General features: G+C 35.7%; 1 protein-coding gene across 1 annotated transcript in view; it reads right to left on the minus strand.

Annotated features, from left to right (window-relative positions):
• KIAA0586 (KIAA0586 ortholog) overlaps positions 1-22,882 on the minus strand; it is a 125,973-nt gene that overhangs the window by 53,989 nt on the left and 49,102 nt on the right. Inside the window, exons 19-27 of the mRNA XM_023231469.1 lie at positions 21,369-21,449; positions 18,822-19,012; positions 16,335-16,453; positions 11,165-11,364; positions 6,361-6,520; positions 5,394-5,616; positions 4,615-4,868; positions 3,270-3,346; positions 1,302-1,436 (exon numbers count right to left, since the gene is read on the minus strand). Of these exons, the coding sequence (XP_023087237.1) occupies positions 1,302-1,436; positions 3,270-3,346; positions 4,615-4,868; positions 5,394-5,616; positions 6,361-6,520; positions 11,165-11,364; positions 16,335-16,453; positions 18,822-19,012; positions 21,369-21,449 (1,440 nt within the window). The remainder of the gene's footprint in view (positions 1-1,301; positions 1,437-3,269; positions 3,347-4,614; positions 4,869-5,393; positions 5,617-6,360; positions 6,521-11,164; positions 11,365-16,334; positions 16,454-18,821; positions 19,013-21,368; positions 21,450-22,882) is intronic.

Consider the following 22,882-nt stretch of genomic DNA (forward strand, 5'->3'; position numbering starts at 1 on the left):
AACCATCTCCTTGGGCCCTATATAGTCTTTAGATCTCCAGCTCATCTAAAGCCAGCTGACATTTGTTCATGCAAAGACAACCAGATATGATAGAAACAGCACTATAGATCAAGAATCCTAGTCTCAGCTCCACCATTAACCAGTCTGAATGACAATGTTGTATATTTCTACCTGGAATTTCCTTAAGCACCTTAAATTTGATGTGTATATCAAACTCATTACTTTCCCCACAAAATCTGGCACTCTTCTCTCTGCACTTCTAAGCCAACAACTCTACAATCACCTACCCAGGCTCCCAAGGTAGGAACTTCAAGATTATCCTTAAAAAAAAGCTTCTTTACCTCTCTCAACCAATGACCAATTACTGTCAATCCTATGCCCTTAAATTTAAATATCTCTCCTATTTCTGCTGTAACTGTCTTTGTTCATATTATCGTTTCTCTTGCTGGGTCTACTACAGTGGTGTTCTGACAGATCTCCCATGTCTCCCTCATTTGTTTATGGCTTCATACTCCTTCCTAAGGCAACTCCCTTGCCCAAAAACCTTCATGGGCTCCACAGTGCCCAAACCTTAACATGGCCTAAATAAAATATTCTTTATGATCATCTGGTTCAATCTACTTCTCCAGACATAACTGATTCTTTATCTAAAGTTCTAGCCACACAGAAATTTTCAATACTTTCCAAATATGCTTTAATATTTCTTGGCTCTCATCCCTTAACAAATGGTATTTCTGCTTCTGAAATGTCCTTCTCTTTCATGGCTGCCTGCAAAGTCCTACTCCATCTTTAAAGACTGACATCAATGTAATATTGTGTAGGAAGTGTCATCTAACTTCAAGCAGAGTCTTTTCTCCTGTGTGTTCATATAGTACTTGTAAATACAGCTATTTGATCAGTTATTGCACTGTTGAATAATTACTTGTGTAAGCCCTTATCTTCCTTCATGACTGTAGGCTGCTTAAAGGTAGGGGTCATGTCTTATTTACCTTTGTATCTTTTCCCAGGTTGTGTCTGGCATATAACAGATACTCAATAAATAATTGTATAATGAATGAATAATCCTCACAAAGCTTTAGCTTTTTTAGATGTAGAACAAGGTGGTTGGAACAGATGGTCTAAATTCCTTTCAGTTATAAAACTCTATAGTTCCATGACTCCAAGTTAAAGTTGCTATAACACTGACCCTTGAAAAAACAAAATACTAGCATGCTTTAACTAGTAGTAAGAATATTTTAATTTTTTTCCTGTATTTATATCTAACCAAAAAAAAAAAAAAAGTCATTAAAGTTAAAAAGTACCTCTGAATGACAGACTGCTTGCTGTGAAACTGCTGACTCCTGGTTTTGTTTAGCAAGAACAGAAAGAACTGCATCTGCATGAAATTTTTTATGGGGCATCCTAATCACTTGCCCTTCACTAGGAGGATCATCCTCCTAAAAGAAACATAAAGACAATTAATAAAAATAAATTATTTCGAACAATTGCATTTTTCTCAATTTAAGATTAATGAAAACTTAGCAGTCATGAAATGATGGTATTAGCATTTTTGGAAAGGAGATGAACTCTATTTTCATCCAGTTCTCATTTCCATTTGTCTATAATAAAAGCCCTCTACTTTTGCCTCAAATATAAACCACAGTGAAATTCGGTAACACGTAAACTGGAGATTATAAAAACATAAAAATCAAACCGTCTGTCCCATGCAGTTGAGCTACTATGAATCTTAAATGTTTTTTATGATATCACTGTTTTTGGGTCACAGCCTCCTCTTCATATTTCTGCAGTAAAGTAATGCCACAGTGTGGCAAGGGGGGCAAAGCGTAGTAATGCTGCAACCTGGACCACAAGCAAAAATGAAAAACTGCACAAGTATGCTATGGCAGCGATAGACCTCAACGTCCCTTTGCCTTTGGGCTGACATCTGGCTTACTTGGCGAGGGCGTTGGTATTGAAGACCCTCACTGGAGCACCCTGTATAGGCTTCTTCGTGCCTCAAAATAGGCTCGTCTCAACAATGAGGAACAGTGTGGGCCTCAGAGTCCAACAAAGTAGACTATCTTGTAAATATAGGTATTAACACGATTTTAAATTATAAGTACCTATCCCCTAGCTATGTATAGATAAATGCCAACTGGTACATGACTTCAAGTTATTTGGGGTTTTTCCGGATTGTACTTTTGTATTTGACTTTATTATGAATTTGTAGCATATGTGATTTAGGCGTAGTAAAAATATCAAAATTAGAATTTAGTTTCAAATGTAGAAAAAGAGAAACAAGTTATAATTTAGTCTTGGTTTGGTTTAGCTATTTACTTTAAATAAATTTAAACATGCTTTGCCACTTGAAAAAGTTCAAAGAGGAGAAAAATGCTATCATGGTACACTAAATAGGCCAAATGTTAGTAATGCGTCTCTGAAAATAAAGATATCTCATTTATGCCTTCTTCCCATATTATTTCATAAAAGTGATTGCTGTGCTCTCCTCACAATTAACTCAACCAATTACTTGCAATAAATAATTACTGTTTAAAAATTGTTTCATTAAAATCTTATCAAAAAACTTATTAATGAAGTATTTTCATAGGCCTATGTGAAATAACTTAAAAAAACGCAACAATGCTTTAAAAAGATGTGAATAAATATAGATGATAGTTGAGTACAATTATCTTTCCTTGCTTAGGTTGTTTAAAAATATATAAAGATTTCTATTCCTTAACAGTTTTTTCAAAAGAAAATTCTTACTATCATTCTATATATTTATATATAATGTGATATTTTTAAATACCAACTTTTGCTTCTACAGAGATAGATAAGAACTAGAAAGGGTTAGCATCCCTGGACCTCATTTTTCTTTTTAAGCCATTAAATTTAAACATTTATTAGCACAAAGAATTATAATCATGGTTAGGGAAAAATAACAAATGTATTATAAGAGAGTTGGTTGAAATAGGTAAGATCTTGCTTAAATATTGTAAAGACAACATACAGAGGTAACAATTTGCAATCAGCTAGATTTTATTACCTAATTACATTAAATGTATTTTTTTTTCCCTAGAGCCACAAGGGTGAATAATAACTTTTTTTCATTCTCACAATTATAAGATTATATAATGAAATGTGCAAGAAGCCCTAAATTATTTCATGGTTATTTTACTAAATTTTGTGTCTATAACTCAAAAAATTGAGAAAAAACCTGATCAATGGCAACCAATTCATAAAGATATTCTTCCTCTCAGAATTCAGTGTTGGAGTCGATCGTTACTTACCATTTCAACAGCATCATGCAGAGTGCTGGATAAGCTATCATTAAGGTTTGTCAGGTACAGTCCTACATCTTCTAAAACTAGAAATTAAAATATAAAAATTTAGAAAAAAAAAAGAAACACAAATTTAGTAAACAATCTGACCATAAAGCCATAGCATATTAGATTCAAAATTATACTGCAATGGAAATATTGGCAAAGTTTATAAATAAGTAATTCACAAACCACTCAATCTTACCAGTTTTTTTAAAGTACAATTTACAACAAAGATGAGAATTTTGTTTAACCTACCAGTTTGTTAGAAATTAAAAACTATAAATATCAATTGTAGTTATGAAATTGAGAAACGGGTACTCTCATATACTGTTGATATAATTAAAACAGATTAAGAGCTAAAAATCCTTTCTAGAACGTAAAGCAAAGAAAAAAAAATCCTTTCTAGAGAGCATGTTGGTGATACAGCTTTAAAGCAGACTCAGCAATTTCACTTTAAGGCATGTATTCTAAGGAAGAGACTGGATAAGTGCACCAAAAATATATATACATGAAAGGATGGTAATTAGCCAGTTGTGTATAGACTGAAAGCATTGAAAACAATCTAAATGCCCTCTATTAAGGGAGTAAATAGACTACACAGCCATAAAAGAAAAATAAGAAAACTATGGAGTCATATTAAAAGATATCCACAATATATTGTTAGGTAACAAAAATTCAGGTTTCAGGCTGTGTGTGGTGGTTCAGGCCTATAATTCCAGCCCTTTGGGAGGCCAAGGCGGGCAGATCACTTGAGCTCAGATGTCTGAGACCAATCTGGGCAAAATGGCGAAACCTCATCTCTACAAAAAAATATAAAAGTTAGCCAGGCATGGTGGCACATGCCTGTAGTCCCAGTTACTTAGAAGGCTGAGTTGGGAGTATTGCTTGAGCCTGGGAAGTTGAGGCTGCAGTGAACCATGATCACGCCACTACATGCTAGCTTGGATGACAGAGTGAGAACCTGTCTCAAAAAAAAAAAAAAAAAAAAAAAAAAATTCAGGTTTCAAAACAATATGCATAATAAGATCCTATTTTTAAAAGTAAACATACATCCATAGACAAAAAAGACTGGAAAGGTCTACCCAAAACCATTAATAGTGATATTATTTCTGGAGGGTGGGATTATGAGGAAGATTTTACTTTCTGAAATTAAGACCCAGAAAAGTTAACTAAATTGCATTGAGCCCCCCATTCTTTCTTCTGTACCATGTTAAATCTTGAAAGTTAAGTAAAAACACTTTAAACAGGAAAGTATTACTTAGGGGATTACCATAATCTAACAAGTGAAATCAATTAATACAAATTAACTTACTCTTGGGGGCCAATTTTTGACCACAGCTAAATAAAATCTCTCCTTCAGAGACGGGTTTATCTAAAGTTTCAGTTTCAGTGACAGTAACACTCAATGTGCTCTCCGGTGTTGATGAATCAGAACCTGGCATCTGTGAGGGGGAAGGGGCCTTGGTGCCAGCAGGAAATGGCATAAAGGGAACTGGCTCTGGAGGTGGAGGCTGAGCAGGGAAATCCATACTCTCTGGTTCTTCATCCTTAGCCACAGACATTACACTAAGAAAATAAACACATATTTTGAGCTTGTTAGGTCACCGAAGGCCTGTATTCATTATGATACAAAAAAAAGACTTGAAGACTATGTCTCCTTTAGCAAAATATTTTCTTAAATCTGCACTACTATAATTAACAGGATTTTTAAAAATCGTTTTCATGCTTTAATCATAAGCCATGTTGAAAGCTCTTCCAGACATCAAATAAATCTACATAGAGATATATAAAAATATAAAAGTTAACTGATGATAGTAAATAATGACCCACAATAGTGAGAAATTGTTTTCTATTTTATTAACAATGTAATAGATACCTTTACTTCTATCTGTTTCAAACCTTTTAAGAAAAAAGGTGAAGGTATAATTTGATAATTTTTCAAAACTCAAAATTTATGAAAGTTCTTTCTTTCAAAGTATAAGGTAGTCTGTGGTTTATAAAGCTTTGTATAATATTTCTATGTTTTCAATGGATTATATAAGTCAAACTAAGTTGAAATGTACAATTACTAGTGAGTATGTTCTCATTTACATAGCTCTTGGATGAAGTTCTTCTTGAGGTGAGTTAGGGTTCTCTTCTTCCAGTGGCAGGTCTCCATCACCCCATGGCTTGGGAAGCTCTGGGCTTGATACCTTCAATTTATCAATGGAAATATCTGACAAAGTTGGGGTAAAAACTGCCACCGCTGGAGGAGGTGTAGTAGTAGGGGTAACTGTTGGAGTTTTAACAAGCATGATGGCAGGCATATCATCTCCTAAAGATTTTTTTTAAAAAAAAAGATAGAAAAAGATAGTAGTCAGTAAAGAACTCCATAGGATGGCATGATACATTGCTTCAGATATCCTTTACCATTTTAGCACACAAATAATGGCAATTATAATTAATAATAATAATGACAATGGTGGTAGTCATTAATGTGAAAATTCCTAAATTTAATAAAGCATTAAAAAATACCTTGAGAAGATATCATTTTTAATACTTAAAGTAGTCTAAGCATCTATTCAATTATATACTTTTTTTTTTTTTTTTTTGAGACAGAGTCTGACTCTTATCACCCAGGGTGGAGTGCAATGGTGCGATATCGGCTCACTGCAACCTCTGCCTCCCGGGATCAAGCAATTCTCCTACCTCAGCCTCCTGAGTAGCTGGGATTACAGGCACATGCCACCAAGTCTGGCTAATTTTTGTATTTTTAGTAGACAGGGGTTTCACCATGTTGGTCAGGCTGGTCTCAAACTCCTGACCTCGTGATCCACCTGCCTCAGCCTCCCAAACTGCTGGGATTACAGGTATGAGCCACCATGCCTGGCCTCAATTACAGACTTAAAGAAGTTGCAATCAATTCCTAAATTTCCTTGCGAGAAAAAATGATTTACTAAAACCTAGTAAATAACAAGTACATATACAATAATCTCATAAAGCATCTTATAAGACAATCATGAAATTGTATTTAATAGTTGCTAATATTAACACTGAGTTATAGAAATAAAGTTTCTACCTTTTTCAGCACATATTTCTTTCACAGGAAAAGCCATATCATGATCTGAATCACAGGGAGAAGAATCTGGAGTCTTTACCAAAACACACTCCTTAGTAGGTGATGAAGGTGAGCAAGGAGGCGTAGGCTGTGGAGTAGCCAGTGGGGTACACACTCTTGCCTAAAATAAATTAATACAAGAAGATAAACTGTGTTTATAATCACCCAAATAAAAGTAATTTGAAATAATAACATGAACTCATTCATAGGCTACATATAATTTAAATTGATGGTGGGGTTAAGGACCCTACCTCTTGAACCTCTATCTGTTAGTCTACAACTGGCCTGAAGAAAGTCGCAGGCAATGGAAATAACTCTGCCTCTGAAGTGGTCTCCACAGAATTCTAAGGCACCCGCTTTTAAAACAGAGAAGAGGTAATTTACATTCCTACCAACAGTGTGTAAGCATTCCCTTTTCTCTGCAGCCTCACTAGCATCTGTTGGTTTGTATTTTGTTGCTATTTGTTTGTTTTTAAAATTTTTAATTTTTAATTTTTGTGGGTACATAGCAAGTGTATATATTTATGGTGATCTGTTTTTTTTTTTTGATTTTTTAATAATAGCCATTCTGACTGAAATGGTATCTCACTGTGGTTTTAATTTGCATTTTCCTGATGATTAGTGATGATGAGCATTTTTTCATATGTTTGTTGACGGCTTGTATGTCTTCTTTTGAGACCATTACTGGGTATATACCCCAAGGATCATTATACCAAAAAGACATATGCACTCATATGTTCGTTGCCACACTATTCACAACAGCAAAGATGTGGAGTCAATCTAGGAGCCCATCAACGGTGGACTGAATAAAAGAAAATGTGGTACATATTCATCATGGAATACTACACAGCCATAAAAAAGAACTAAATCATGTTATTTGCAGCAACATGGATGGAGCTGGAGGCCATAATCCTGAACAAACTGAGGAAGAAAAAAACAAATACCACATTTTCACTTATAAGTGAGAGCTAAACATTCAGCACACATAGACATAAACATGAGAAAAATAGACACTGTGGACTATGATGGCAGGGGGCAGGAGGGAAGAAGGGGGGAATGGGTTGAAAAACTACTTTTGGGTACTACGCTCACTATCTGGGTCCAATATATCCATATAACAATCCTACACATGTACCCCCTATACCTAAAATAAAAGCTGAAATTTTAAAAATAAAGAAGACAGAAAGATTAAACAGACAAAGCTGAAGATCAAACCCAATTACAAACATGAAGGAAAGGCATAAAACAGAAAGGAAGCATTTTAACTGATTGACAAGATACCAAAAAATCAGCCTTTTAGCACACACAAAAAACTGAGTATATAAAAAGTAATGAAAGGAAAAGAAAAAGTGGGAGTTAGGGAGAAATGAAGACAGCAGGGAGATAGAAAGCACTGGAGAAGGAAAAATGTAACAATTTAATATTAATTTGTAGAATAGGTAATCATTCAAATGGTTCAAACTTCAAAAGGTACAAACGGATAGTGAAAATTAAGTGTCTCTCCTACTCTTGTCCTTTCTACCTAGAGCCCTTCCTCAGAGTTATCAAATAATCTTGACTTCAGTCATTTCATGTGTATGATATATGGATATATCTATGGAATAAGTTCCCAGAAGTGGGACTGCTCTATTAAAGAACTAATTATGTTTTTAATTTGAATAAATATTGCCAGACTTCCTGCTACAGGAATTTACTATTTTATACTACCACCAGAAGGTAGGAAAATGACAATGTCCCCCAAAATCATCAAACTTTTAGAGTTTTGCCGATCTGATAAGTAAAAATGGAATTTCAATAAATTGTTTTCTTATTATTTATGAGGTTGATCATCTTCATCTTTTTATATGTAGATGGGTGATTCGTATTTCTTTGATGTGTATGAACTGTCTGCTCCTGTCCTCTGACCATTTTAAAAATATATTATTTGAGCCAGGCTCGGTGGCTCACGCCTGTAATTCCAGCACTTTTAGAGGCTGAGACAGGCAGATCATGAGGTCAGCAGTTCGAGACCAGCCTGGCTAACATGGTGAAACCTTGTTTCTACTAAAAATGCAAAAATTAGCTGGGTGTGGTGGCAGGCACCTGTAATCCCAGCTACTTAGGAGGCTGAGGCAGGAGAATCATTTGAACTTGGGAGGCAGAGGTTACAGTGAGCCGAGACAGCACCACTGCACTCCAGCCTGGGCGACATGAGCAAAACTCTGTCTCAAAAAAAAAAAAAAAAAAGTATATATATATATATATATATATATACACAAAATATATATATATATAATATATATATAATTTGACTTTTTCTTCATTCTAAAAAGTCTTTATGTAAGGTGATTACCCTTTATTTATTCTGCATTATGGGTTGCAAATTAAGATGCAATTTAAAACCATGAAGCATATTAGAATTTCTATAGCATTGCTTAATAATTAGTGTACTCTTAGCCTTCATTTTAAAATGAAAGAAGTACATTATGTCTTTTTTTTCTTCTTGACTGCATAAACACATAGCATAGAAGTGTTGTTTTCAAATATAACACTATATTTAATGTATATAACTCAGCATCATTAAGGATCTGAAGGTATTCTTTTAGTATTGGTAATGGATAATAAAAATGATAAACTATTAGTAACTGAGTGTTTATTTACCAAGTTCTAGGCACTAGATTAAGCTCTGTCCATATATCATCTCACTTAATCTTCCATAAAACTTTGGCTAAGAAAACACAGTACCATAAAGATGTCACTCCTTCTTAAATTAAACCAGTCAAAATTGGTTTAATCCCCACTGAAATCTCAACAATATTTTTTATGGAACTTAAGAACTAACTTTAAAATATACGTAAGAGATTAAAAGGCCAAGAAAAGCCATGACAATTCTGAAGATAAAGAACGATAAGTCACAGGCTGGGAGTAGTGCTTGCCCTACTAGATACTCACTAAGCAGATTTTGGCAAAGCCATCATCATTTAAACTAAGTATTCTATCTTTATTACAGAGATAAAACTAAAGTCGTGGAGCTTGGAATTCAAACTCCAAGTTTTACCAACCCCAAAGTCCAAGCTCTTTACTCTGGTTTTCCCACATTTTCTTATCCAATCACCCTCATGAAAATATATGCAATACATAGGCAGAAAGCAAACCAAAGTAATTGGCATAGAAAAAACCATAACCCTGACCACATCTGTACTGCATATATTCCCAATGAGCTAATAAAGCACAGATCAAAACTACAGATCAAATCTTTGGCACACTAATCACATTATACCACAATAATCTCTACAAAAGTAAAATACAGTATATAACTTTATGTTTACACATCGAATGATGTTTAAATGTTTCACGTATGTAAAATGATGCCCTTGTGATCTATAGGATCAGAAGTAACTGCAGTTCGTTTTTTTTTTTTTGAGACGGAGTCTTGCTCTGTCACCCAGACTGGAGTGCAATGGCCGGATCTCAGCTCACTGCAAATTCCGCCTCCCGGGTTTACACCATTCTCCTGCCTCAGCCTCCTGAGTAGCTGGGACTACAGGCGCCCGCCACCACGCCTGGCTAGTTTTTTGCATTTTTTTAGCAGAGACAGGGTTTCACCGTGTTAGCCAGGATGGTCTCGATCTCCTGACCTCGTGATCTGCCCATCTCCGCCTCCCAAAGTGCTGGGATTACAGGCTTGAGCCACCGCGCCTGGCTGTAACTACAGTTTTAAACAGCTGGTAATACAGAGTAAATTTTGGCTTTGTATAATTTCATGTTGCTATAATAGATTATAAATTCTTTTTAACACAAGTAAGGTTGATTAAACAAGCAATAAAAGTTCCTGAAATGTATTTTCTTTTAAAGATTAAAAATATCAGTTTATATAATAACGCAAAGCAATAAATGATCCTTGGCTATATCTTGATTTAAAAAAAACCATAAAGGATATTTTTGAAACAATTAGGGAAATCTAAATATGGTCTCTATGTTCTATATTATTAACATGTCAATGTTAAATTTGGGGGGTCTGATAATGGTATTTTGGTTATGTAAGAAAGCAACTTGTTCTGTGGTGATACTGCTGATGCTTCTGAGGTAAAGTGTCATGATGTCTGTAACTTTCAAATGGTTTTTAAAGGATATATAATATATAGCAGATATAAAGACAGATTTTTATAAGTGTGCCAAAATATTATCAATCAGTAAATATGAACGACCCTTGAATAAATAACTAAATAAAAACATAGGTTTGATCTGCGAGAGGCCAATCATACAAATTTGGTTTTTTCAACCAAATGTGGATCAAAAACAGTATTCATGAGACAAGAAATGCATATATATAGAGGTCTGACTTTTCATATTCTTCAGTTTTACAGGGCCAACTATGAGACTCCAGTATGCAAGGATTGGCCAATTCTCCACGTATACCAATGGACAACTGTGTAGGTAAAGGGTGTACAGATGTTCATTGTATCATATTTTCAACTATTCTATAGATTTAAAAGTTTTTAAAATAAAATGCTGGGGGAAATGTTACTTTAATCATAGTAACAAGGAAAAAAATTCTATCACAAGTTGGGCATGGTGGCTGGTGCCTGTAATCCCAACTACTCAGGAGGCTGAGGCAGAGCATTACTTAAGCCCAGAAGTTCAAGACCAGCCAGGGCAATATATAAAGACCATGTCTCTAAAAATGATAATAATACTTCTACCACAAACCATGATCTTATGGTATGCGGCTTAAAATTCATCTATTTTACTATTCTTCAATAAAGGTATCAAAAATTCCCCATACCGGCAAATATGTTTCATTTGCTGAAGCATCCCCAGAAACACCTGTAGCAACAGGACCTTCCTTCTTTGCTTCTCTGTCACCCAGCATGACCTCAATGGTCTCAGCAAGGGCTTCGTTCACAAAATGGTTAATCACGTCTGAGTTCACAGGAACACCAGCATCAACAAAAAGCTGGAGGGCGCCACTGCTTGTTCCTTCCACTAAAAGTAAAAAAAGAATCAGAATAAGTGGGCAAGAAACATGCTCGCAATTCAAGCTTTCATTATTATTATTATTATTATTATTATTATTATTACTACTTTTCTTGAGACGGAGTCTCACTCTGTCACCCAGGCTGGAGTGCAGTGACATGATCTTGGCTCACTACAACTGCCACCTCCCAGGTTCAAGCAATTCTCCTGCCTCAGCCTCCTGAACAGCTGGGACTACAGGCATGTACCATCACGCCTGGCTAATTTTTGTATTTTTAGTAGAGATGGGGGTTTCGCCATGTTGGCCAGGCTGGTCTTGAACTCCTGACATCAGGTGATCTACCTGCCTTGGCCTCCCAAAGTGCTGGGATTATAGACGAGAGCCACTGCGCCTGGACCAAATTTTCATTCTTAAAAGTTTAGAGATGCCAATATATGTGTATGGAGGTGGGTGGGGGAGGGTGGAAAGAGGAATAAAAATGAAAATACAAACATATCTACTTACTATGAAAAAGACTAAGAGGACAACTTACATAATAAATAGTCTCTGTAAATAAAAAAAAAGGGAGATGAAAATTTACTCAGGTGGCCTCTTCTCTACTACTATAGAATTTAGTGATAAAAATGGGCACATTAAATGCCCTCATCTGAATATAACTCACATTTCCAAGAGTATAACAACAGGAAACTCTGTGACAGATCTCAACTAAAACAAAAGAATGCACTAAATATGAAGACAAACCTCCCTTCCTTTAGTTTCAGATACATCAGTTATTAACATCTACTGCAGTTGAGGTGCTTGTTATCAGATGTCCTATAGGTATATTAATTTCTGAATGGGTTGTACTTTTCACTTACATTAATGTACATCAAATTAAGTAAAACTTCCTGAATAGACTTGACTTGACTTAAAGTAGTGATATTTATAAAGCTCCATGTGGAAAATAAGTGGATACTAATCTGTACAACCTGATGGAGATGTGACCTCACCAAAGAGTACTCCTTAAGTAATACAACTATAGTAACAATATCCAGAATTCCCTAAAAAGTGGGTAGAAGTATAGTGGGATCACTTGTTGATGGGGTAAGTAACAGTAATTTGCTCTTGAGTTACCATAGCAGAGACTATCACAATCCCAAATTTATATTCAATAATATATGTTGATACATCTCCTTTTTAGTTTCCATAATTCATTCTTTAAGCAGGACCAAAAATCAGAACATCTTTTTTATAAGGCCCAAAATCCCTACCCAGACACTGGCAAAACAAAAGCAAACACAAATCTTTTACAGGGAAGAAAACAGGATCTAAATACACAATTTGTAAATTGTCTGATTTTCAGCAGGAAAACAATTTTCTCATAAATTTGTTGTTCATTTTTGTCCTTCCTTCAAAGATGAGATGATGAAAGAAAACCAGGATAGTAACAACAGAAGGAGGCATGTGAGCTATGCTAAACAGGACAAATTAACCAAATGCAACAATAAACTCTATGAAGCTGGGATATAGGGTATAGCTGAGTGGGGAATGAAGAAGAGTAAAGCAAAGAAAATAGAACAAATAATAACTCCAAGGCTTTAGAGATGATGGGTGCTGGGAGAATTGTGATATCAAAAATGAGAAGCATTTTAGACATACTAAGGATGAGATGCCAGGGGAGCATCAAGCAGAATATTCACCAATGAGCAGAACTGCAAGTTGTCGGCCCAAATACATGGCTCAGGGTTCATCAACTGACACAGGATAACTAATGTCAGGAGGAAACTGGAAAAAACAGAAAAGAGGGCAAAGCATGGGAACTAGTGAAATAAATTTATTCAAGTAGCAGAAAATAAAATGAGAAAACGAAGGTCTTAAAGAAGTTAAAAAAAAAACAAAAAAACAAAAAAGAGGAAGAGTAACAGAATGAAGTTTAAGAAGCCAACACCAGGAGAAGAATTTAAGAATCAGAGATGGTCAATAGTGCCTATGCTTGAGCCATCCGCTAAAACAAGGATTTGAAAAAGGGAAGCATTTTTCACAAGCAAATGCTGTGAGAAAGGTATTTCCTGAAGGGGAGGGCAAAAGAATGCCAACCCATAAGGACTAAAGAGGAAGTGAGTAATGAGAAATTAAAGTGGTGAATATAGACTCTGAAGTCTAGGATTCGGGCTGTTAAAGCATAGTCTATGAGGGAGAAAGAATAGCTTATCCTGAGGCTGGAAAGAAGAAAAAAAGTAGAAATAAGGGTAAACAGGAATGAAAAGAAAAAAAAAAAGTTAGAAAAACTTTCACTATCCAATTTCAAGTCTTACTATTAAATTACAGTAATCAATAAGTATGGTATTAGTATAACTTGCAGGTGAATGGGATAGGATACAAAGCCCAAAAACAAGATACACACATACATAACCAATTGATGCTCAACCAAGGTGTTAAGGTAGTTCAATGGCGTAAGGATAATCTTTTCAACAAATGATACTAGAACAGCTGGATATCCATAAGCAAAAAAACACCCAAACAAAAAAGAACTTGATCCTTACTTCACACCATAAAACTTAACTCAAAATAAACTAAAACCTAAATGTGTAATCTAAAACCATACAACTTCCAGAAGAAAACATAGGAAACTATCTTAGTGATCTTGGGTTAGCAAAGTTTTTTTTAAAAACAGCATGCAAAAATCCCTACAAACTACTAGAAAAAAACCTGATAAATTAGTCTTCTTCAAAATCAATCTTTTTGTCTTCAAAATATAATGCTGAGAAAACAAAAAGGCAAAACACAAAGTAGAAGAAAATATTTACAAAACATATCCAATAAAGGACTTGTATCCAGAATAGATAAAAAACTTCATATTCAGTAATATGAAGATACAACTCAAACTTAAAAATGGTCAAAAGATTTAAAAAAATTTCACCAAAGTAAATATACAGATGGCAAATAAACACATTAAAAAGTTGTACATCATCATTAGTAATGATACTACTCAGTTATTAGTACAGTTAGGGAAATACCTCCACATATATTCAGAAATGGCTAGAATTATAAACACTGACAACACCAAGTCACCAAGTGTTGGGGAGGATGTGGAGAAACTAAAGTCGCATACACTGCTGGGTGGAATGCAAAATAGTACACCCACTTTTGGAAATGTTTAGCAGTTTCTTATAAAGTTAAACATTTACTTATCATATGACCAAGCAAAATTAAAAGATTTCTACACAAAGATTTGCTTACAAATGTTCATAGCAGCTTTGCTCATAATAGCCAAAAACTGAAAAGACTATGAACGTCCATCAACTGGTAAATGGATTGACAAATTATGGTATATCTATATATTATAGTATTACTACATGCAATAGCATGATTGACAAAATATTGTGCTAATAAAAGAAGCCAGCCAACAACGGGCTACATATTGCATGATTATATATGTATGAAATTCTAGAAAAGGTAAAAATACAGTAATAGAAAGCAGGTCAGTGTTGTTTGAGGACAGTGCATGAGTGAGGTTTAGGAATTGACTGCAAAATAGCATAAGGAAGCTTTTGGAGAAGACAGAAATGTTTTTCTATCTCATGATTATGTGGCTAATATATAGCTGTGTGAACTTGTCAAAACTTGTCAAACTGGGGCAGGTGCAGTGACTCACTCTTGTAATCCCAGTGCTTTGGGAGGCTGAGGCAGGAGGACCACTTGAGGCCAGGAGTATGAGATTAGCCTGGGCAATATAGCAAGACCCCATCTCTACAAAATGTATTGATTGATTGATTGAGATAGAGTCTTGCTTTATTGCCCAGGCTGGAGTGCAGTGACGTGATCTTGGCTCACTGCAACCTCCAACTCCTGGGTTCAAGCAATTCTCCTGTCTCAGCTTCTGGAGTAGCTGGAATTATAGTGTGTGCCACCATACCCAGCTGATTTTTGTATTTGTCATAGAGACAGGGTTTCACCATATTGGCCAGGCTGATCTTGAACTCCTCACCTCAGGTGATCTGTCCTCCTTGGCCTCCCAAAGTGCTGGGATTACAGGTGTGAGCCACTGTGCCTGGCCCCAAAATTATTTTTAGCTGGGCATGGTGGTGCATACCTATGGTCCTAATTACTTGGGAGGCTAAGGCAGGAGAGTTGCTTGAGCCCAGGAGTTAGAGGTTACAGTGGGTTATGATCATGTCACTGCAGTCCAGGCTCTAGCCTAGATGACAGAAGGAGACCCTGGCTCTAATTAAAACAAACAAACAAAAAACTTGTCAAACTGTACACTTAGAAGTGGTGACTTTTATGGCAAGAAAACTTACCTCAAAAAAACAAGAAGGACGTGGAAAGGAAGAAAAATATGAGGAAGAGGGAGAAGGAAAAAATGGGGAAGAGAATGGGGAGAAGAAGAGGGAAAGGGGGAAAGAGAAAAAGAAGAGGAAGCAAAGAAAATGGGGAAGAGAAGGGGGAGAAGAAAAGGAAAAGGGGGAAGGAGAAAAAGAAGAGGAAGGAAAGAAAAAAATGGGGAAGAGAAAGGGGGAGAAGAAGAGGGAAGGAGGGAAGGAAAAAAAGAATGGCATAGGCTCCATAAAGAAAGGCTCATTTTAACCATTCAACAAATAATTAAACTCTTGTTGGGTTTCAGGCAAGGACTAGGCACAAAAGGAGAAACATCCTTAAATCCTAAGTAATTTATAATCTAAAGGGTGAGACAGATATGGAAACCAACTTTAATACAATCTGATAATTACTATAACAAAAATATGTACAAAGTACTAGGGGGATAACAGAGACATTTGGGGTGGGAGGTATGAAGAGTGGTTTAATAATCTGAAAGCTGCAATATGAAATAAGAGGATGAGAGAGAACTAACCATCACCAAAGAAGTACTAGGAAGTAAGGTCAAAAGAACTTACCTTTTGTTACTGGAGAATTTACTTGACCTCTGGAATATATAAATCCACAATGAACTAAAGCTTTTGTCTTTTAATAAAAACAAAAAAGATTCCATTTCACTTACCAATGTCAGAAGTCAGTGGTTCACTTGTCTCACTGACTGAAACACTGATATTAGGTGCAATCTGTTGCTGGATTGGAAAGAGCCCAGAGATAATTCTTGACATTATTTCTTGCTCTACCCTGAGGGGATGGTGGGGTAGATAAAAGTTAAGATTCCTCAATTTGATTGAAATGTAAAAAATGTCAGACATACCACCCTTAGAAATAACCTTTACCAATGTCACAAACATGTTGGCGTGAAAGTAGTCATTCTGAAAGTTAAATCTGAAAGAAAAAAAATAAAATGGGCTGGGCATCATGGTGCACACCTGTAATCTCAGCACTTTGGGAGGCCACGTTGGGCAGATTGCTTGAGCTCAGGAGTTCAAGACCATCCTGAGAAACAGGGCAAAACACTGTCTCTACAAAAAATACAAAAATTAGCTGGGCATGGTGGTACGTGCCTGTAGTCCCAGCTGCTCAGGAGGCTGAGGTGGGAGGATGGCTTGAGGTCAGGAGGTCGAGGCTGCAGTAAGCCATGATCACACCACTGCACTAAGTCTAGGCAATAGAGTGAGACTCTGTCTCAAAAAAAAAAAAAAAAAAAAAAAAAAAAAGTGCCTCTGAAGAAGATAAACCACAGTAAACAGAATCTCCTTGTGGGAGATAGTTTATGAAATCAAATTAAAATCTTCCAGATTAGTCTAATGAAAAGCTTAAAAAAACTCCTAAACTCAAAATAAGACTTGGACCTGACTCTCTGGCATATCATGTACCTAAACTGTTTGATTTCCACTCTGAGCGCACACATAAAAACCACGTAAGATCAGAGCTAGAAAAGAAGTCTAGCTGCCCTCTCTTCAGGGCAATACACATACAGGCTATATTAGAGGTAGTTTTCCTCTTAAAATGTAAAGAAAAAATCTATTTCCAAGGTCATCTTCAGGAAGGGAAAGGGGAACAGGAGACTTCCAGAACATATCTTTAGTGCAACTAATAGACTTCTTAAAAATTATTGTATAAATAATAGGCGTTCATTATAGAAAATTTAGAAAATATCTAAGAGTTTAAAACATTGATAAAGCTTGCCTATAATCCTAGGTTCAGGGATAAACACAGTCAATTTGGTATATATGCTTTTTCAAACTTTTGTTTTATGCACACTTTTTTGTTTTGTTTTGCTTTGTTTTGAGACAGAGTCTCACTCTTTCACCCAGTCTGGAGTGCAGTGGCGCAGTCTCAGCTCACTGCAACCTCCACCGCCCAGGTTCAAGCAGTTCTCCTATCTCAGTCTCCCGAGTAGCTGAGACCACAGAGTGTGCCATCGCACCTGTCTAATTTTTGTATTTTGTTTTTTCAGTACTGACGGGGTTTCACCATGTTGGTCAGGCTGGTCTCGAACTCCTGACCTCAGGTGACCCACTTGCCTTGGCCTCTCCAAGTGCTGGGATTACAGGCGTGAGCCACTGCACTGGCTGTATACTTACTTTTGAGTAAGACCTTGTAAACTGGGGTTACATTGTTAGTATCCTGCTTCGTTTATATGCCAGTACGTTATTAATATATTTTTATATCACTAAATTTATTCTAAACCTAATTTTCATAATTATATTAATATTCAGCCGTTTTACTTATTCCATAACTTCCTTAAGGTTTCTTACAAGTAAAAATACAAATAAGAGTTCATTTCATATTCATATGTAACAAGTTACAATCGTTATTGTAATATGTAACAACAGTAACATATTACAACTTGTTGTTATCAGAATGTAACAAACCTGAACAGTGCCTTCTTTGTAGTTCTAGGTATTATATGGCCTAGTATAGCAGTCCCAACCTTTTTGGCATCAGGGATTGGTTTTGTGGAAGACAATTTTTCCACAGACCAGGGCAGGGGTGGTGGGGTAGAGGGTGGGGGCATGGATTTGGGATGAAATTGTTTCAGCTCAGATCATCAGGCATTATATTCTCATAGGGAGCATGCAACCTAGATCCCTCGCATGCACGGTTCACAATAGGGTTTGTGCTTCTATGAAATCTAATGCCATGGCTGATCTGACAGGAGGTGGAGCTCAGGTGGTAATGCTCACTCACCTGCTGCTCACCTCCTGCTGTGCAGCTTAGTTCCGTAGTTCCTGACAGGCCACAGACCGGTACTGGTTCGTGGCCCTGGGGTTGGGGATCCCTGGCCTAGTAGCAAACCATAATTACTTCCTTAGGATAAGTTTCTGGAAATGAATCACTGGATTAAAGAAATGTACATTTTTTAAGGTTTCCTAATAGTCTACTTTGCCAGAGTAGACAGACTGAGTACAAATATTCAAGGACAAAAACAATATCTCCAACAATAGTTAAGCCCTCAGCATTATATCAAACACTTTCCAGTGACTAAAGCAAAGAAAGTTTAATAAACAAAAGAAGACAAGGAATACTTTCAGCCACAATTTAATACTTCCCATTTATATTTGCTACTATGGTTCTATTCATACCAAAAACATTGTAAACTTACCATTGAATTAAGCTATTTTCCAATGTTTCTTTTCTCTCAATTACTTTATCCAGAATATTGGCAGTGGGCTGAAAAGTAGAAGCAACTGGCGGAAATGGAGGACCATTATATTTTGTAGAATCAGCTTTAACACTTCTGTTAAACTCCAGAATTGGTTCAGAGTCTGGAATTTCATCACATTTTTCCTCTTCCTGGTAGTAACAAAACCAAAACTATTATATTCATAGTATATATGAACACATATTTGTTCAACATTTACTGAGTATCAACTATAGGCAAGGAACTAGGTGAATTAAGAAACACTTCTAAGTTAACCAACAGCATTTCTAATTAGGTGGTATCACATTAATTATAATATACACATTAGTCATACATACCATATTGAGGAACCCTTAATTACACAGTTTGTCTTTTTAGAACCCAATATTCATTTTATGCAATCATAAAATAAACTAAAAAACATAATTATTCCTGCATAAAACACTATTACTTCTCTCAAGAAATGTATGAACTTAATAATTATCATTAAAAAACTGATGCTTCCTGATATGGTTTGGATATTTGTCCCCTCCAAATCTCATGTTGAAGGGTGATCCCCAGTGTTGGAGATGGGGCCTGGTAGGCGGTGCTTGGGTCATGGGGGCTGATCTCTCGTGAATTGCTTGGTGCCCTCCCTATGGTAATAAGTTAGTTTGTGAGAGAGAGCTGATTGTTTAAAGGAGACTGGCACATCCTCCCCTCTCTCTTGCTCCCTCTCTTGCTTTGTGACACATCTGGACCCTCACAGCCTTCTACCTGAGTAAAAGCTTCCTGAGGTCCTGACCAGAAGTAGTTGCTGGCACCATGCTTCTTTTACAGCCTGCAGAGCCATGAGTCAATTAAATCTCTTCACTTTTTTTTTTTTAAGACATAGTTTCATTCTTGCCACCCAGGCTGGAGTCCAATGGTACGATCTCAGCTCACTGCAACCTCTACCTCCTGGGTTCAAGCAATTCTCCTGTCTTGGCCTCCCAAGATGCTGGGATGACAGGCGCCCACCACTATGCCCGGCTAATTTTTGCATTTTTTGGTAGAGACAGGGTTTCACCATTTTGGCCAGGCTGGTCCTGAACTCCTGACCTCAGGTAATCCACCTGCCTCGGCCTCCCAAAGTGCTGGGATTACAGGCATGAGACACTGCGCCTGGCCTTAAATCTCTTTTCTTTATAAATTACCCAGTAATTCCCTTACAACAATGCAAAATGGACTAATACACTACCAAAATCACTATTTGCTCTTATATAACTTACAATTTACATTTAAATATGCAATTAGGTCAGTTATCTTACAAATTATTTGCATTACCACATCATAATCAATAGAATTGTTTCTGGAATTGTTAAATTTTTTATTACAAAATATATCATATGTGTTTAAAAGTAAACAGTGTCCATGTACTGTATCTGTTACATAAATAACATGAATTGCATTTATCTGCTCCCCAACTTTAACAACTATCAACTTACAGTCAATCTTGTCTCATCTAGCCACTTTCCCCTTCACATATCATTTTGAAGCAAATCACAGATATCACATCATTTTATCTATAAATAATTCAATCAAAAACACTTTGGGTCTCTCTAACTACTACAACTCAGTAATATTATTCCATTGAAAAATGAAGTCCACAGCTAATAAATGGCAGAGCTACTACAGGAACACTTGTCTTTGAATGCTAAATCCTCTGCTACTTCTATAACTGTTTCTTTCACTTGTATATTGCATAAACAATTACCAAGTACCTTTGCTAGGCATTAGGAATATAAAAATGAATAAGGTCCCTGCCTTCAAAATTCTCATGTGGCTACTCACATAAGAAAAGATACATCGGTGAGCAAATAACATTAATATACTGCACACCTCTGCATATTCGAAAATTGGATTTCATTTTATGATTAACAAAACTGATCTTAGCTCTAAAAGTCAAAGAAACATGATCAAATGTCTTCTTTAAAGTCTACTGACATAATAGTCAAGCAATTTCAATGTTCTATGATCTCTTCTCCCACGCTTTTTAATTTACTTCTGCCTATTTTTCCCTCTATTTCATTATTTCTATCATTTCTTTAACTCTTCCTTCCATATAGGATACTCCTTTGGATTGTAGATTCCTCACAACTTTTTTTCTCAATATGAATTAACTGGTCACTTCACCACAAAACCAAAAATCAAAATAGATAAATGTAATAGAATGAAAAAAAAGACAAATTGGAGGAAAAGAAGCCAAAGGAAGTGGAAAGAAAGAAGAAAGCAGGAAACTAGATAGACAAAATCTAGGTAGGAAATAGCAGATAATCATGAAGCTTCATGAAGGCAGATAGGTGATACAGACAAAAGACATTCTAGAATAACAACTTTATAATTTTTAAAATAAAAGTATATTTAACTCAAAAGTAAAAGAAAGTATCTCAAAGCACTGTAACATGATATTGATAGTTCAAAGATAGTCAACAACCTGGAAAAATACTGGTAGAAAAATAATTTCTCATGGTTTCTAAGCTTTGTTACCTGTATGACATCGATTATTTCATCAAAGTTAGTTCCTGGAAACTTCACCTCTTCTTCATCTACCTTCATAATTTCTGGAGTCTAAGAAAGCATTTTCAGAAAGTGTTTGTTGTGCTTAACACTTTTAAAATTTATAAGTAATTTATCATATTTCCACCTATAGTATAAGCTTATAATTACATGGTCCTTTTTTATCATTTTAATACCCTATTCAGAATTGATTTAATTAGTAAATGAAATCCAAGCTAGTCCCCAAGCCATTAGGTCAACATTTCAATAGCTTTAAAAAATTAATCGGCTGTTTTTCTGTAAAGGACTCCATCAGCAATATCACTTAATTGGTCAACAGGTTGATATAATTGAGACTTCTCTTCTAGAATTGAGACAAAGAAAACTGTTTACATGTGTAGATATCTAAGTATAAACAAACACAAACTCACACGAAGACAGATACAGAATCAAATAATTCAGGAAAAAAAACCCAAATAGTCATTTTACAAATCTAACCTTTAGGCCTCATTATATAAAATGTAGTCATGCAATAGCCTCTTACTGAGAGCAGAATGATGAACAGTCTAAAAATTTATTACTTGTTATCACAGAAGTTTCAATAAACAGAAGCCTAAAAAAATTACTGATGAAAAAATTCAATTAAGCACAAATGTCACTTAGGGTCAGTTCCATTTCATTACTTGTGATCATGAAAGATTGCTGGTGTTCTCTCTCCTTTTAAAACTGTATCGTTGGCCAAATTTGCTTACAATAAACAAATTAAATAAATAAACTTACCTGTGGTAAGTTACAGTGCTATTTTGCTGTGTAGTAAAGCCATAACTTCATTATTCAAAAGCAAATAAATACCAGAAAGAAATGCGTATTTTTGTATCATGTCAACAGTAGGATAACAAGGTAACATTCCAAAATATAAACTCCACCTGTCACTACAAAATTTACACTTAGAAAATCTATAATTCCCATGTAAATCAAAGATTCATCACCAAAGAGACAGAAATTCTTTCTTCACATGAGAGTTTCACAACTTAAATTACCAAAAAGTTTACACTAAAGATTATCACTTTCCAAACAATTACAAATGTAAGGATCTGAAACAAACAAGTTCATGAACAACTCAAAATTTGTTTTGGGCTGGTGTGGTGGCTCACGCTTGTAATCCCAGAACTTGGGAGTCCGAGGCAGAGGGATCACTTGAAGTCAGGAGTTCAAGACCAGCCTGGCCAACATGGTCAAACCCTGTCTCTACTAAAAATACAAAAATGAGCTGGGTGTGGTGGCGGGCACCTGTAATACCAGCTCTGAGGCAGAAGAATTGGTTGAACCCAGGAGGTGGAGGTTGCAGTGAGCCGAGATCTCACCACTGCACTCTAGACTGGGCAACAGAGCGAGACTCTGCCTAAAAAAAAAAATTGTTTTGAATCTTTCCCTCAAAATATAAATTATTATAATAAGTTATCATTATGATAAAAGGCTTTAAACGGAGTAACATTAGCTAAAAT

Source organism: Piliocolobus tephrosceles, chromosome 6 (genome assembly GCF_002776525.5).
Source record: "Piliocolobus tephrosceles isolate RC106 chromosome 6, ASM277652v3, whole genome shotgun sequence".
Lineage (NCBI taxonomy): Eukaryota > Metazoa > Chordata > Mammalia > Primates > Cercopithecidae > Piliocolobus > Piliocolobus tephrosceles.